A 17,030-nucleotide genomic window follows, 5' to 3' on the forward strand; every position below is an offset into this window, starting at 1 on the left:
ATTTGCTATTTATAATCAAAGATTTCTTATTTTGCTCCCCGATCCTATAGAGATTCATGTGGTTAGAATCTGTTTCTTAGCATTTAAATAGCTCTGATGGAGCAGTGTGCTACTGGTTGGGCTGCTAACTGTTAGATTGGCAGTTCAAACCCACCAGGTGCTCTGTAGGAGAAAGAAGAGCCTTTCTGCTCCCCTAAAGATGTCAAGCCCAAAGGTAGCATTCTATTCTGTCCTGTATGGTCACTGTTAGTCAGAATTGACTTGATAGTGAGCGAGTTTTGAGTCCAAGGAAAAATAAAAAGACGCTAAGTGATCCTCTTAACATTTTTAACAAAACTGTCATCTTTGAAAATGTGTAGTTTTTGCTACTTTATATCAAACCTTAAATTTGCCAGATTTTACATAGTCACTGATACACTTTAACTATATGTCAATACTTTGTTAAACGTTATAAAACAGTGACCAGAGTTCAGGTTACTTTAGATGTTTATAAGCCACTTATTATTCCATGATACTGAATCTTCTCAGTTGTAAAATAAATTTAATAGAACCAACCTCTTAGAGTCATTGTTCATAAAATGTGAGAAAATTTCTTGCAGTCACTTACAGAGAGCTTCACACATACAAAATGCTCTTTAAGTAACTTTTATAGTATTATTAACTAATAAATTAACAAATAACTCTATGTAGCCCTTAACTTAGAATGGGCATTCGTTCTGATGACTCCATCATAGGTTGCTTCTCATATAAGTGAAATACTTACTTTTGTTTATTTGTTTCATTACTATTTTATAAATCCACTCTTTTTCTTAAAGGGTTGGAAATATTACGTACAAGTTTGCAGATACAGTTTTACACATACTTAAAAATACACAATTTATTAAAATGTGCTCATATTTTGAGAACTGGATCACCTTTAGATGGTTCTGGATCATTTGGATTAACCTGGCCAGTGAGGGTGGCATTTCCTGTTAGAAAATCAATGAGAATTAGTTCTATGATCCTTTTCTTTTTCCCATCATGTATGTTGTTACCACATACATGTATGTGAGATGGTAACATCTCACTGCTTCCCTGATCTGCCATTAGAAAAACAAGTGTTTGGGTTTATGTTTTCAGACAACTACAACCATTTATTTAGTTTAGGAAAAACTGAAGGTAAACTGTTCAATTTCCTTTTTGTTAAACAACTTCTCTCTTCTCATTATCTCTTCTTCAACATTTCTTTTCTCTTCAAAATCCACATAAGTCCTTATCTGTCAAGCCTCCTTCTTCCTGATCTGTTTACATTGGTTGAAACCAGGCTCTAAACTCACATCTCTTCCTGTCATATTTTTCTGATCCAAATTCTTGAAATATGTTCATACAACTCAGCATTTTTTCCATCTCCTCTGCATGCATTTTTCTGTACCTTTCTCCCACAAAGATGTAGTAATGTGATATAAAAAAGCATGGTTTGTAATTACTCCTATATGTCATTTCTTTTTTTCCTCCAATATGTCATTTCTATATCAAAGAACAAAGGAACTTCTGAATGATTGTTTTCATAAGTAATTTAAATTTTTAGTGTTCGTAAAGCAAGGACTGTGCTTGTGCTTCGTTTCTTTGGACACGTGGATGAGGGAGCGTCTGCCAGCGTTATCATCTGCTCTGAGTTCTCTTACTGTTAGGTGTGTCATGTCATTTCCAACCCAGAGCAACCCTGTGTACCACAGAAGAGAACACTACCCAGTCCTGTGCCAATCGATGTAGCCACGCTGCCACAATCCACCTTGTTGCAGGTCTTCCTCTTTTTCACTGTCCCACTCACTACTTTACCAAGCATGATGTCCCTTTTCAGGGACTGGCCTCTCTTTACAACATGTCCAAAGTATATGAGATGAAATCTCACCATCCGTACCTCTAAGGAACATTCTTGGCTATACTTCTTCCAAGACAGATTTATTTTTATTTTGGTAGTCCGTGGTACTACAACTCAAATGCATCGAATCTTATTGGTCTTCCTTATTCAGTATGCAACTTTCATATGGATATTACATGATTGAAAAGACCATGGCTGGAATCAAGCACACTTTAGTCCTCAAAGTGACATCCTTGCATTTCACCACTTTCCAAAAGTCTTATGCAGTAGATTGACCCAAATGCAATGTGCTGTTTGATCTCCCAACTGCTGCTTCCATGTGTATTTCTTGTGGACCCAAGCATAAGAAATCCTTGACAACTTCCATCTTTTCTCCCGTTACCTACTGATCCAGTGGTGGGGTTTTTGTTTTCTTCACACTGAGTTGTAATCCATACTGAAGACTGCAGCCCTTGATCATCTTCAGCAAGTGCTTCAAGTCCTCCTTTCTGCAAGCAAAGTTGTATAATCTGCATATTGCAGATTCCTGATGTTTAGGCTTCCTGTTTTATGAATACTGTATTAAGTAGCATGATTTTAAAAACTGTTTAGAAATTAAAAAGCTCTCTGTTCCATGTCAGCTGGAATACAAGATTAGAACAGCTCAGCCACAGCTTTGCTTTTTATTTCTTGCTGTGTGTTTAGTATGTTTTCACTTTTATCTGTGCTTTTTTTCCCCCCAGAAGGAGAACTTATGGATTGTGATGGAAAATCAGAATCTAGTCCGGAGCGGGAAGCTGTGGATGATGAAACTAAGGGGGCAGAAGGAGCAGAGGGCGTCAAAAAAAGAAAAAGGAAACCATACAGACCAGGTAAGATGCTTGAGCTGGACATTTCAATATATAATTTAATTAGAAAACTGTAACATTGAGGACTTAAGTGAAGATTAATCAGAATTAAATATAGCATCTTAAACTTTCTGAATGAAATTCATGTTTCTAAATTAATGAACTAAACTCTAATATGCTTTTAGCTGATAACAGTATATGAAAGTTTTACAAAAAATCCTTTTTAATACCATTGCTTATATTGTTAACTATTTTATTAAGTTCATTGCTTATATGTTAACTATTTATTGAATTCTATTTAATAAAATTCTATTTTATTAAATTCACTTTACTTGGCGTTAGACTATTGAAATGATTTACGTATTTCTCTTTGTCATCTTTAATAATTCTTTTACTTTCAGTATTTACTTTCTAATACCTGGATCTGTAAAAAGTTTGAGTGCTTACATAGAAGTGACAGTAATAAATATACAATATGAAGATGAACAATATAATGCATGTGAAATTTATAATCCAGTCAATACTAAGACTTATTAAACACTTTTCACTCTGTCTTAGGGATAAAAAGAAAAACTCCCTGCTGGTCATAATTTTGTTTGCCTTAGTAGAAAGAAAAAAAATTGAAATAGTCACAATATGGGATTTATGGGACTTTTTAAAGTAGTTTTTTAGAATCTGATATTTTGCTTTGAAAATAAAGAATTTGTTGCTTTATAAAATTTGCAAAAGGAAAAGTGGTAAAAAAAGGTTAATGAAAAAGGATGAATTGTCCCCTAAAGATTGATGAAAACAGGCACTTAGGAAATCACTGTGTTTTTGTTTTTACTGAGCCAAGTATTCCAAAGATCACTTTATCAATCAGTATGGTATTAGATTGAATCAATATAATCTTTCTTCCTCCAGCTGCTTTTATTAATAAGAGTAATCTAATTTCTTCTTGATTTGTTAAAAAAGTGTTTTACTAACTTTAATTATATTTTTGGAAGAGCTTAATGGGTTACCTTCTCTAAAGGTGGCCATATCTCTCAAAGCTGTAAGATTAATTTCATTGAAACCATTTCATGTAAACCATTTCATGTCTTCCCTAATTATGAGCTCATAATTGCTCTTCTTTAAGACATTATCAAAATTATAAATTCCTTCTAGGAACTTAGATCTGGTTCTTTTTTTTCAATGTGAAACTCATCCATCTAATTGAAGGATCCATTGGATCACAAAATCATTTGTTACACAACTGAATCATAATTGCAAAAATCTTATAGGTTACCAGGCACTGGTGTAATCCTTATATCATTAAGTTAATATCAACCTATAGTAATCCTGTGTAAGGTTTCTGAGGCTGTAAATCTTAACCAAAGTAGATAGTCCCAACTTTTTCTCTCAGTGAGTTTGAACTGCTAACCTTGCAGCTGGCAGTCCCAAAATTATCCAGCAACACTGCCAAGACTTTTTTCTGATTTAAATACTATGGATCTTGATACACAATATTCTCAAGTCATGATAAACTTATCAAAGAATGTTTGGAATATCTTGATTAGTTTGTAAGTATCTTCTACTTTTTCTTTCTTAGATAATTTACAAATAATGTGAATGATGCGTGTAATCCAGTGATGTTTGTTAAATAGATAAATAAGCATGATTTACTGTTCATTTGCTCTGACATGTTCTGGAAGAGAAAATGTTTGCAGTCATCTGTATGCTAATACATTTTAATTCCTGTTAGTGCTAACAATGGCTTTGACTTTTTTATTTGCTTGTTTCCAAGCGCTTATATTTTGTATGAAAATGTGAGGGTATTGATGTAAATTACTCCAGATTGAGTTGTGGAAAATGCTTTACTATATTGTAAAAATAAAGGGACATATTAGTAATCTACAAGTTTACTCAATTTCTTTTTTGGATAGGTATCGGTGGATTTATGGTACGGCAAAGAAGTCGAACTGGGCAAGGAAAAAACAAAAGACCTGTGATCAGAAAAGATTCCTCAGGTTCTTTTTCTGAACAGTTACCTAGCCGAGAGGATGGTATGACACTGATTTTGATTGCTCTCTCATGGTATCTAATTGGAAAATGCTATCTTTAAAAATGCTATAGTCACAGCCTTACTATTTCTTGATGAAAGCAGCAAGTTACATTTCTGTAACATAGAACATAGGCTTGGTAAGGAAATGGCTTACATCTAATAGATTATGTTCCTTTGAGATTTCTTTGAATTTCCCTTTTTTTAATGTAAACATTTTAGGGACAGAATAGTTCAGATACTTTCTGGTTATCTCACAAAATGCCTTTTCCTATTTTAGCGATTTTGCATAGCATTGAAAGTTTCAGATTGTGTAGTTAAAATGGAGAGACTCCTCTATTACTCCAACAGTTACCCAGAGCTTCAAAGAAACGAAATCTTTGCCTGAGCCATAGCTTTGTTGCCTATGAAAACAGTACTTTTTCTTTTCAATTTGAGAATTGATTCTAATCAAGACTTTGAAATCTGTATCTTCATAATCTATGTAATTCATAAATTTTGAAATGTTCTAATGCAACATACGAATAGAATTGAAAGTGTACTCAACATGTGCTGTGTGAATAGAGTTCCTCCATTACTAGAGGATAAGAGATTTGCGCTTGGGTGAACTCATAAAAACTAGAAGTTGCTACACAATTTAAAAAGGAAGCATCATACATAATGATTTTCTATAAATTACTAATTTAACAACATGTTTTAATAAGCCCTAATAAGACATTTAAAATATTAATTGAAACTATTTTTATATTTTCCATTTCTCCCTATCCTGTCCTCTAAGTAATGTCAGTAATTTTTTTAAGTTTATTTTTTCTCCATTGTCTGTCTCATCCAAACTTACTCAGTGGGTTAATTTCATATATTTTCCCTTTTTATTTTCAATGCTTAATTTTTTAATTCAAGAATCGAACTGATGTAGGATAGAATAAGAAATATTTGGGTCCTTCACACATCTGCATCTATTTTATTTCTGTCTCATAGAGCCTCATTTCATTCTATGTATTTTGAGACCTAAATATAATCAAATGATGTGGCAGAGGTATCTCGCCTCTTTTAATTTAACTTGTGGGCAGAAGGACCATCAGTAATATCAGCCCAAGGCTAATTCCTCTGAGGCAGAGGTCTGACATACCTTTCACTGCTCGATATTTTTGCTAATTCTGACACCTTTCTGCTTTTTTGCTGGGTTCAGTGATTTGCTGTAATGGCCACACAGAACTCAGAGAATACTCATGATTACGGGATGTATTAGAGAAATAACTGGTTCTAATTCAGTATCAGTAAAGACTTAGGATGCAGTTTTCAGTCAGGACATCTGCCTCTGGACCCTTGCCTTGGACAGATCCCTCTCTGACCCTCACTCAGCCTCTTAGCTCTCTGCCCTCATGTTTCTTCTGCGACCCGTATCCACACTGCTGAGGAAAACTTCCTAATAAAGACTCTCAGCCTTCTTGTTTGAGATGGTGAGCCCACCTCAGCCAAGTATGCAGATGCACTCTACCTGGACCAGTAAATCTCCTACCCAAAGGCACTTGGCTTTCTTGCTCTGTAAGCCAGGAACCCCACTGCACCATCCCATACCTGTCTCCTGGTTCTGTTGCCCCTCTTTCTCTGCCACTGCTTCTCACCAGTCTTGTCACCATCTGTTGCTGTCTCCTTTGATAGAGCTCCTAAGGCTGAGAGGTTTTTGGTAACTCGGGTCCCAAGGACATTCTGTTCTCCCATATCCTCTTCTTGATGGTACTGATACACTTCCCTCCACCCCGCCCCAACCCATAGAGACACTAGGTATAAAAGGAGGAAACATTGCCCAGTCCTGCACCATCCTCATAGTTACTGCTGGTTAAGCCCTTTGGATGGCAAAATTGTCCAATCCTCTTGTGCCTTATTTTCATGGGCACACTGCCACAAAAATGTCATCCACCTGATTGCTTTATTAGCAAGTTGCCCAATTCTCTCTTGGTGGGCTACCCAGTCTTTGGAACATTTTGTTTGAATTTTCTGCAGGCCAAATTTTAAAAGAGAACTTTCTAAAGTTTTTTTTTAAGTCACTTTTTAGAGGAAAGATTTCCATGTGTTGCTGCCAGCCTGGGATTACGAAAAATCTTCAAACTAAACTCACTACCAATGAATCAACCCTATAAAACAGTGTAGTACTGCCCCTGGAGTTTCTCAGACTGTAAATCTGTACTGGAGTAGAAAGTGTCCTTTTTCTGCCAACAGTTGCTGGTGGTTTTGAACTGTTAACCATGTGTGGTTAGCAATCCAACATGCAGTCATTACTCCACCCGTTCACCAAAGTTGTATAGAGTTAGGATTCTTACCCACATGAGAAAGATTTAGGATGAATTCATATGGATGATTTACATTTTTACCTTTTCTCCCAGCACCAAATTCATGACAATTTCCTTTCTTGGTCATTGCAAAAGTGGTGTAGAGGAAGTGCCTGGCCACCTCAACCTCCACAAGGGGGAAGGAGAATCCAACACTACATCAGCCTAAGGCCAATTTCTGTGAGGCCAACTTCAGACATGCTTCCCAACTCCAACCTGCGTTCCCTGATTCTTAATCAGGACACTACTTTTCTGCTAGGTTTGATAGCAGTTGTGGCCACTATACTCAATACTCACAGTCAGTAATCACAATTATGTGATTTAGTATGGAAGTTAAAAGGTTACAACTCAGGATCAGAAATGCTAAGGATACAGTTCTTTTGTCTGCATTGCTCAGTCATGCCCACAGGCAAGCTTCTCTCTGGTCCTTTGCTTCTCAGCCCTCTGGGACTTTACCCACTTTAGACTTAGTGTTAACAAATCTTTAGCACTGATAAATTCCCAAAGGCATTTCCTTGAGCAAGCCAACCTCCTGCCCAAAGGCACTCAGGTGTGTGCATTCTTGGGCCATAAAGCCCACTGCTTCTATCTCTTGACTTAGGTGCTGAAGCCTTATTTGCAGCTGCTGCAGCTCCACACTGGGATCTCAGAAGAACTCCATACATTACTTTGTCATGAAATTTCTGCCCCAGCTTCTGAGATGGCTCATTTTATACCCAGTGGAATGACAAAACTAACTAATCCCCATGTTTCACAAATCCTGTTTGCATGACCATCCTACCCATTAGAAAGAATGGATAGAAGAACCATACCAAGTAATTCACCTGTGTCGGGGAGGATGGTAGGAGGGTGGTGATGTGATGTATGGAGGGGCATTTAATTTCTTTTTTAAGGGGCATGACTTATTAATGCAAGGAACCTCTAGATATTTCCATCTTGGAGAGAGCTTCACTCTATTCACCAAACCTTCTATTCTGTATTCTTATACTTAATAAAATTAGCAACTGGAATTCAAAGTCACCATATCTCAGCAGATTTTAGAGAACTTTAGTTGTTTATGTAAGTGCTTCCTATTATTAAGCTTTGGTCTCTAGGAATTGTTTACATTCTGGCTAGTTTAATGGTAAATTGAAATATATTTTTTAAATGTCTGGCAACAGAAATGCCTTCATTGATTTTTCAGGAAGGATTGGCCCTACCATTAAGAAGCATGGGAGAGTGCCAATTGATGGCTTACGTATCTGCTTTAAGGAGTACACTTGTTTCTTTGTTATTTTCTTAGTCCAAATTTTTGTTTCATTTTCATTCCTGATTTTAAGTTTGTTTTTGTTTTTATGTTCATAGTTCTATATTTTCACAATATATAGATGACAAATATATTCATGAACTAGGGATTTCTGAGTTGAAGGATTCTTTTTTATTTATTTTTAATAATTTGGTTGGATTTTTCCAGTAAACTTACAAATGCCAACTCCTGCCATTAAGTTGGTTACTACTTATAGCAACCTGTAAGACAGAGTAGAACTGCTCCTAAGGTTTCTGAAACTAGAAATCTTTTTAGTAGCAGACAGCCTCATCTTTCTCCCTAGGAGCAGCTGGTGAGTTTGAACCAGCAACATTGCAGTTAGCCCAACACTGTGGCACTAAGTATCTTATATTCCCAATATCCCCTATGAAATTGCTAAATTCCCTTAACCATTTTTTCTACTCATGAGCATCTTCTATTTTTATAACAATCTTTTTTTAAGTTTTGCACTTTACAAGGCAATATTGATTATTAAGAGGAAACATCTGTAAGCTGTGAAATAAATTTTTGGATCCTTAAAAATTACTAATAAACTTTGAGATAATTTTCCAAAAAGTTTGTTTTTATGGAGCTGTGTATATGTTGATGCGCCTATAAAATTACCTTGGGTGAATTTGTCTGACAACTTTTAATGCCACATATTTACAAATGTAACTGTTCTTTTAGGATGGAGTGAGCAGTTACAAGATACTCTAGTTGATGAATCTATTTCTGTTTCTGAAAATACTGAAAAAATAAAGAAGAGATACCGAAAAAGGAAAAATAAGCTTGAAGAAACGTTTCCTGCCTATTTACAAGTAATATTTTGTTATAAATTATATTTTATAGTTAAGGAAGTATAATGCATAGAATTGTTTTTAAATTGTTTTATTTATGTTAATGTTTTACTTGATTTTTAAATTTTTATTTATTCCATTTTTACTCTCCAAGGAGTAGTAATAGTTAATATTTATTGTTCTGATCCCATTTGACAATTTTTAAACATTTGTACATGACAAGTCTTGTAATTTTTTTTGAGGGCATTCTTTGGTGTAGGAAAGCTTCCAAACCAGTCTCACCTGTGCAGTCCCCAATGTAGTCTTATTAAATTCACTCTGCCAATACAGACTATAGTAGCTATGTTCTTTGAAAAAAATGTTAACTTAGATGCCAAAGTTACAGTCTTAGTAATCATTTATCTCTTTTAGAGCTCAATCTAAATAAAATTCTTTATTCTAAAATATAATCAGAAAATAACTCTCAATATAAAGAAATTATGTTTGATAGAGGCCAGCTACATGAAAATAGAATTATTTCTAGTTCATCCTACAAACATATCTCAGAAGACTTCAAGGTCATGTGGTCGCTGAAAATAACCTTATATTAGAAATAAAGTTGGCTTTGAAATCTACAACTAGCCAATGTAGGTTCCTAAGCAAGTGTTTATCCTTCCGTGGGACCTACTTCTTGTATAAAAATTTAATTCAAACCAAGTATTACTAATTTTTCATCTTAATTTAACTGCTTGTGATTGTTCCCCTTGTCTGTTCTTCTAATAGAGCTATATATGTTGCTTCTGTTGTATTTATTGCTTTACCTTCATTTTCTAGGTGATTAATGATTAGACTAGTTGGTTTTAAAATACATTTCCTTTCAATTAACATATAACTTTCTCCATTTTCATTTTTACCAGTTCCAAACCAAATAACCAAACCCATTCCACTCATTCTGAACGTATAGGACTAGGGTTTTCACGTCTATAACTCTTTATAGGAGTAGACTTTGTCCTGTAGAATGACTGATGGTTCGAATCACTGACCTTGTAGTTAGCAGCCTAACATTCTATCAAGTCTCCTTTTTAGTAAGTAGTAAGGTATAGAAATCAAGCAGTAATTTGAGGGGGGGAAATCTGTATTTAATAAATAAAACTTAAGTTTTCAATAACTTAAGTATATATCAATATCTATGTTTTTACTCAACTACTAATATATTAAGGGCAGAGTCTATAGCATAGAACCCTAGACTTTTAAATCAGAGGATCATGGATTTGAATACTACTTGCTATGGAGTCTCTGGGTGACACAAAGGTGCTCCACTAATAGCCTAAAGGTTGACAATTCAAACCCACCCAGAAAATCTTCAGAAGACAGGCCTGGAAATCTGCTTCTGAAAAGTCACAAACTTGGAAACCCTAAGAAACAGGTCTATTTTGCATATATAATTTCCATGAATCAGCAACTAACAATATCAATATATCTGTGTGAATGTATGTCCATGGAAGGGACTAATATTCATAGATAAGGCCTTGGCTGCTAACTGAAAAGGTTGATCATTTGAATCCACCCAGAAGACTCTCAGAATTTTGGGAAATTAAATAAGCATGAATGAGAAAGCATCAAACAGTTTGTGAAAAAATTCCATTGTCTTCCTTCCATGATACCTCATATGAAAAGTACCTACCTCATACTGTGCCTTCCATAAAGATTTTTATTTCCTCCTTATTTCTTTCAAACACCCACTCTTGCTTCCTCTCTTCTATTTCTTTTCCTCATTTCAATAGTTTGTGTTTCAAAATTTTATCCATTTTTTTCTTTGGGTTATCTTTAATTGTATCCTTATTTTTTGTTATCTCCTATTCCCTTCATCTTTCATAATAGTTTTTTTAGAGAATATTGAAAATTACCTGCCCTCCCTTCTATTGGTATTCCTGTAACTATAACTATGCAAAGATGCCTCAAAAGGTTCCTGTAAACATGGAATGAAAAGAAAAAAAGATTTGTGCACAAACATTTGTTAACAGTTTTATTGGCACTTCATCTACATATCATACAGATCAATGGTTCAATCATATCAAGAAGAGTTGTACAATCATTTAAACATTTAACCACAAACAATTTTAGAACATTTTCTTCTTCCTTGAACTCATTGTTGTGTGATTTTTTAAAACATTTTATTGGTTTCTACTCCACATATCAAACAATACTTCAATCATATCAAGAAGAATTACGCAATTTTAGAACATTCCCCCCCCCCCCGATGGTTGAATCATCTTTAAAATGAGTTGTGTAATCACAATCAGTTCTAGTGCTCCCCTTTAAATATATTGCATCTGATTTCTTGATTGATGCTATGATCTTAGTCTACTGAGCCTGGTTGCTCTTCTGGTGCTTACAGTATTATTTTTGCCTTCATTGTAAGAAAAGTTTTGTAATAATGTAAATTCTTAGGCAGCATCTCTCAATAGCAATTGTATTTATTTTTTCAACCATATTAATAATTATTTGATATTTACCAATGGATATGTAGGAATGCAGACAAAAATAATATGAAAAACATAGGAACAAAGTTCCTAACACATGAAAACAAAACAAAACAACCCACATTCAAATACAAATTCCGTGCATTTGCTGCATGTAAATTAACACCAATTTCAATATGAACCCACACTTGCGTAGCAGTCTTCACAGCAGCGTTATTGAAAGTACTCAGACTTCATGAAGGTAAAACACACCATGGACTAAGAAAGTAACCATCTACACAGCTGTTCATGGAAACTGGAGCAATGAAGGCTAATAAAACAGCTACACTCTGGCCCTATAGGAGGAACAAAGTAACTCTAATGACATCTCGTTTCCATTTCTGTAGCTTTCTTAATATTGAAAGGCTGTCACATTTTTATATTCTCAAGTCCTGCCTCCATTGTGAATTCTTGAATGTTTAGTGAGTTTAGTTTAGTGTTTAGTTTAATGGTTAATTTAATGTTTAGTGAAGTTGAGGACCAAGGAAAGGCTTTGCTATATTACTTATATTCACATTCACTACATTTATTCATAGGGCCTCTCCTCTGACTTCTTGCTCTATGTACAATAATAACCTTTGCTGACGAAGGCTTTCCCACAACCCTACAAACACCCTCTCTCAGCTGTGGGTTCTTAAGTCTTTAGTGAGGAATAAAGCAATTGTACTTATTTTCATTGATTAGGGAAATGCATGGTGACAACCCACTGGGGATTGCACACTTTCTCCAATTTTTCTTTGTTAACCTTAATATTGTCAAGATAAACTTTAAATAATTACATAATCTATCCACTTGAAGTTATCTATGCAATGTTTCAATATCGAGTGCTGTACAGGTGGCTGCAGGAATCTCTTTTAATAGCTCCACTATCACTTGGTTGTTGGAGTCACTGACTACATTATCAAGTGAGAAACCACATGGAGACACAAAAACCCACCAAAAAGAATGGTTGCATACTTTAAAAGTGCAGCACGGGCATCTTGAGATATATTTAAAAATTCTTTCTGATGATTGGTCTCAATTTCTCAAATTAATACTGAAGGAATTATGTCTAAAGTTATATATAATATGCTTTCTCTAATGATGAAGGCATCGCTGGTACCTAAAATAAACTCATCTTCCATCTAGCTCTGAATTTCTAAATTTTTCATATGAGGGTAACTTTTTTAAAAAATATGAAACATGGGGTTGCTGTTTTGGGGATAATGGTGGTGCACTGGTTATGTGTTGGGCTGATAACCAAAAATTGAGCAGTTCGAAACCACCATCTACTCTTGGTGATAATGATGAGGCTTCCTGTACTGCCTCAGAAACCCATAGGGATAGTTTACCTTGTCCTCTCTAGGGTCACTATGAGCCGAATCTGATAAATTTGATAATCTGATAGGTTGTAAATTTGAAATTAGTGCATGTTAAGAGGTAAATTAAATCAACAAAGGATAGTGAAAATAGATACATAGCATGAAGATTGTGTTCAGTATACCACTGAACTACACATGTAGCAGTTACTGAACAGCAAGTGTTTGTTATGTATATTTTTACCTTACTTTTTAAAAATAAATATTGTCAGTCAAATGTACCACCTTTTCTGATACACTTCTTCCTCGCTCCCCTCCCCATTGCACTTTAAAACATTGGTGGCCCTTTAGTGTTTACATTTGAATATAATAGATTTGAATTCTATTATTTTACAGGACTTTGTTCAAATTGCTGTATTTTAATAATGTATTTTAGAGCTTTTTTGACAGTATAACTCCTTTTTAAAAGTTACTATATTATATTTTTGTAATGTGCGTGTATTTTTAGTCAAGTAGCTATTGATAAACATTACATCTGGTTTCATAATTCAGTGTTATAAAATTAACAATATATATATTTTCTAATAGTGCATCAAACTGTTGATAATCTGCTAAATTGTCCACTGCAAAGATCCATTTTCCATCTAGAGCACATTTGTGAAAACATGTGTGCAGAGTTGCTCACGTGAAGTAAGTGAAGGGATCACCCCCAAAGGCTTTATTTAATGATCCTTGGAAAGTTCTCGAAAGATCCTGTAGTTGCAGGAAACTTAACTTTGAAATCATTTGATCCTGAAATGGAGAAACTATACTGAAATGGAGAAGGTTTAATCTGATTTTTTTAAAAAACAAAAGCCTGTAAGAGCAATAAATATTACAACTTTTGGTGTGATTAACTTTACTATAAAAACCCTATTTCAAATGGACAGGATTTGAATTCCTCACTGTGGTTATATGAATCAATTTAAGAGTACTACGTCTGCTTGAAGTATGTAAATATGTGTCTTGAGCTCTCTGGGGCTCCGCAAATGATCTGGAAATACTAAGAATTATGTAGCTTTGGTTTGTTTATAATGTAAATAAAGTTACCATTGTATTGTAAATCTAATTATTTCAAATTCAATTGTAGCTTAATCTAAATTCTTAAATTAATGTACCGCACTTCTGGAAAAACATTTGACATAATTTTATTTGTTTCTAGACAGGCTACAAAAACTTTAAAAATAAGGCAAATATATATTAAAAAACTGGCAGGATCTTTATACAGTTATTAGTAATTATTGTTAAGCTTTTTAAAATTTCTACTTGTTCAAAATGGTAACAGAACAACTTCTTTTCTTTTTTAGGATCCTATAATTAATCTTGATATGTGTTATCTTTGTTTAGGAAGCTTTCTTTGGAAAAGATCTTCTTGATACAAGTAGACAGTACAAGCTGAGTTTAGATAATCTATCAGAAGATACAACCCAACTTTCATGTAAAACAAATATGAACACAAATTTCTTGGATCCTTCCTTAGATCCACTGCTTAGTTCGTCCTCAACTCCAGCAAAACCAGCAACCCAAGGTATTTGAATAATTCATAAATGCTTTCTCTATAGAGGAAATCTGTATTCTGTGGGAGCCAACCCACAACTGGATGGGTCCTACAGGATGGTTATGTAATTGAAGGGAAGAAATAAAAACACAGACAAATTTTTTTAGGTGTTCACCTCCTCCATGTAGCCAGATCCAAGTGAGAGAGAATGTATTCTTTCACCAACTTACCGTTTATACTTGTGTATAAGCCGAGTTTTTCAGCACATTTTTTAATGCAGTTTTGTGGTAAAACTAGGTGCCTCGGCTCATATTCGGGTCGGCTTCTACTCAAGTATATACAGTATATAGTCTCCCGGCATGCAAGCCTTCCGAAACACAGACACCTATCTATGTAACAAGGTGGACAGTATCATAACCCTACAGGTTCTTGAGCTCACTCAGGAAAACCCTAACACCAGTGCTAGGGGCAGGTAGAGGGGAGTGACTGTCTCTGAGCGAGAAGAATAGCAACATGGTTGCTTCTGTAGCTAAAGCTGGCTGCTGGATAGTAACTAGCCATGTGCTTGAAAGATATATCATTAAGGTAGCACTACAATGGGAGGATATTGTGGGGATGATTTTTAATTAGGAGAATGTGACCCGGGACTCTTCTCCAACTCACAAATGTGAAGACTTTCCTCCACCCAGAATCCTGACCTTCCAGGCTTCTTTAATCAGGAGAATAGAGAATTTGTCCACATATACTCTCTTCCCAGCCCTGTTTCCACAATCTTCCTTTAAATTAAACCTCTGAAATGCTATTACTTTGTCCTTATTTTTTATGCTTAATTTTATAAAAGTATAAATTTAAAGTATAAAGTATGACAAATTAATTTACTTTAATTACTATCAAAATCAAGGTTTAAGAAGGAAAATGTAGTTTAGTTTATTCTTTGCTGAGGCAACCTACTAGCATGTAATTTAGGTATGATTTATAGTGACTATTGATAACCCGTGACTAAAATAAAATAGATTTATATTATGTAATCTACCCATCAAGGTGATTCTGACTTGGCGACCTTATAAGACAGCGGCCTTATAGAACTTGCTTTCTAGAATTTTCAAGACTAAATTTTTGTAAGCGCAAACAGTCTTATATTTTTCCAGTGGAGTTGCTGGTGTGTTTGAACTATGTACCTTGCAGTTAGTAATCCAACTCTCAACCCACTGCACCAATTCACAGATTAATACAAAGAAATGTACTCCTATTGCCTTAAATTCGGTTTTCTCAGCCTTGCCACCCTTGACAGTTTGGGCTGGGTAATTCTTTGATTTAGGAGAGTCAGGTGGATTTCTTATCGTGACATCGTGATGATCCAAAATGTCTCCAAATGCTGCCAATTGTTTGTTGTATAAAATCACCCCTGAGGGAGCTCTTTAGAACAGGGAAAGATGCGAAGGCTTAAAAATGTTTATATAGTAATAGTAATGTAACTCTGACTCTAGGAGTTTAATTAGATGGCATAGAAGAATTATAGTCACAGTATTTTCCTTGGTATCTTGGTTTTAAGGTGCTGCTAATAATCTGACAACCTCCTCTTTGCCATCGATTACATTTATTATTTAAAGTTAATTTTAAAACTTATTTTAGAAAACAATTTAAGTCAACCTTCCACAGAAAAGTAACTTTTGATCCATTGTATAGTCATGGTTTCATTAACTTGGTTAATATCTGGAGTTGAAATGGAGCTTTTAAGTACACAAGTTAGTAATCAAAATCTAAGAACAATCTTAGCCCCCTTATATGCACAGGCATGCACATCCCATCTACCTCACTTATTAGTATGGAAATTGGAACACATGATCATCAGGCAAGCGTTGTTCATTCAGTCATTAGCATATCATTTGACTTTAATTCTGTTGTTTTAGGTGCTCAGCTTTTACCCATGTCATTATATTGTTAAAAGAACATGAAACGCCTCTGGCCCCTTCAAAAGAGATATTATAAAAATCATGGCTCGTCATTTCTAGAAGCTATTTGTACTTCAGTTTTTAGAGAGAAACTGTGATTAGGAAAAAGTTACATTGATGCACTATTTTTGTCCTCTCTTCCATTTTGTAATTTCCTCCAACAGAAGTGCTGAAGAAAATTTTTAAACTTTTGAAGCCAAAGCTTTTGAGGACTAGATTAACACTCATTTCAATACCTATTTAAATTTAGTACTCTGAAATTGAAGTACTCATTTGTTTTTATGAAACCAAATTTGTCCAGTCAATCTGGCTCATAGAAGCTGTATGATACAGAGTAGAACTGCCCTAGGCTTTCTAAGACTTTGAATTCATACAGAAGCAAATGCACTACATCTTCTTCCCATGGAACAACTGGTAGATTCAAATCACTGATCATTCAGTTAGCAGTTAAACACTTACCTAATGCATATCAAGGTTCCTATATACCTTATTAAAGTTGTTTACGGTTCCTTATTCTTAACATATCTTTCTATATAGTCTTTCGCATCAATTGTAACAATTTGTTAATATATAAAATACCTTTCTTTGAGTGGGTCAAACTTTAAAAACACAGTCTGTTTTT

General features: G+C 34.7%; 1 protein-coding gene across 15 annotated transcripts in view; it reads left to right on the plus strand.

Moving 5' to 3' along the window:
- Positions 1–17,030, plus strand: part of KMT2C (lysine methyltransferase 2C) — a 327,314-nt gene that overhangs the window by 221,059 nt on the left and 89,225 nt on the right. For 14 of the 15 annotated variants that reach the window (XM_075550191.1, XM_075550199.1, XM_075550194.1 and 11 more), the window contains 4 exons: positions 2,584–2,712; positions 4,593–4,712; positions 9,011–9,141; positions 14,306–14,486. In XM_075550191.1, coding sequence (XP_075406306.1) covers positions 2,584–2,712; positions 4,593–4,712; positions 9,011–9,141; positions 14,306–14,486 — 561 coding nt within the window. The remainder of the gene's footprint in view (positions 1–2,583; positions 2,713–4,592; positions 4,713–9,010; positions 9,142–14,305; positions 14,487–17,030) is intronic. The other variant, XM_075550196.1, reaches the window with a different exon arrangement.

The sequence above is a fragment of the Tenrec ecaudatus genome, chromosome 5, assembly GCF_050624435.1.
Source record: "Tenrec ecaudatus isolate mTenEca1 chromosome 5, mTenEca1.hap1, whole genome shotgun sequence".
NCBI classification, from domain to species: domain Eukaryota; kingdom Metazoa; phylum Chordata; class Mammalia; order Afrosoricida; family Tenrecidae; genus Tenrec; species Tenrec ecaudatus.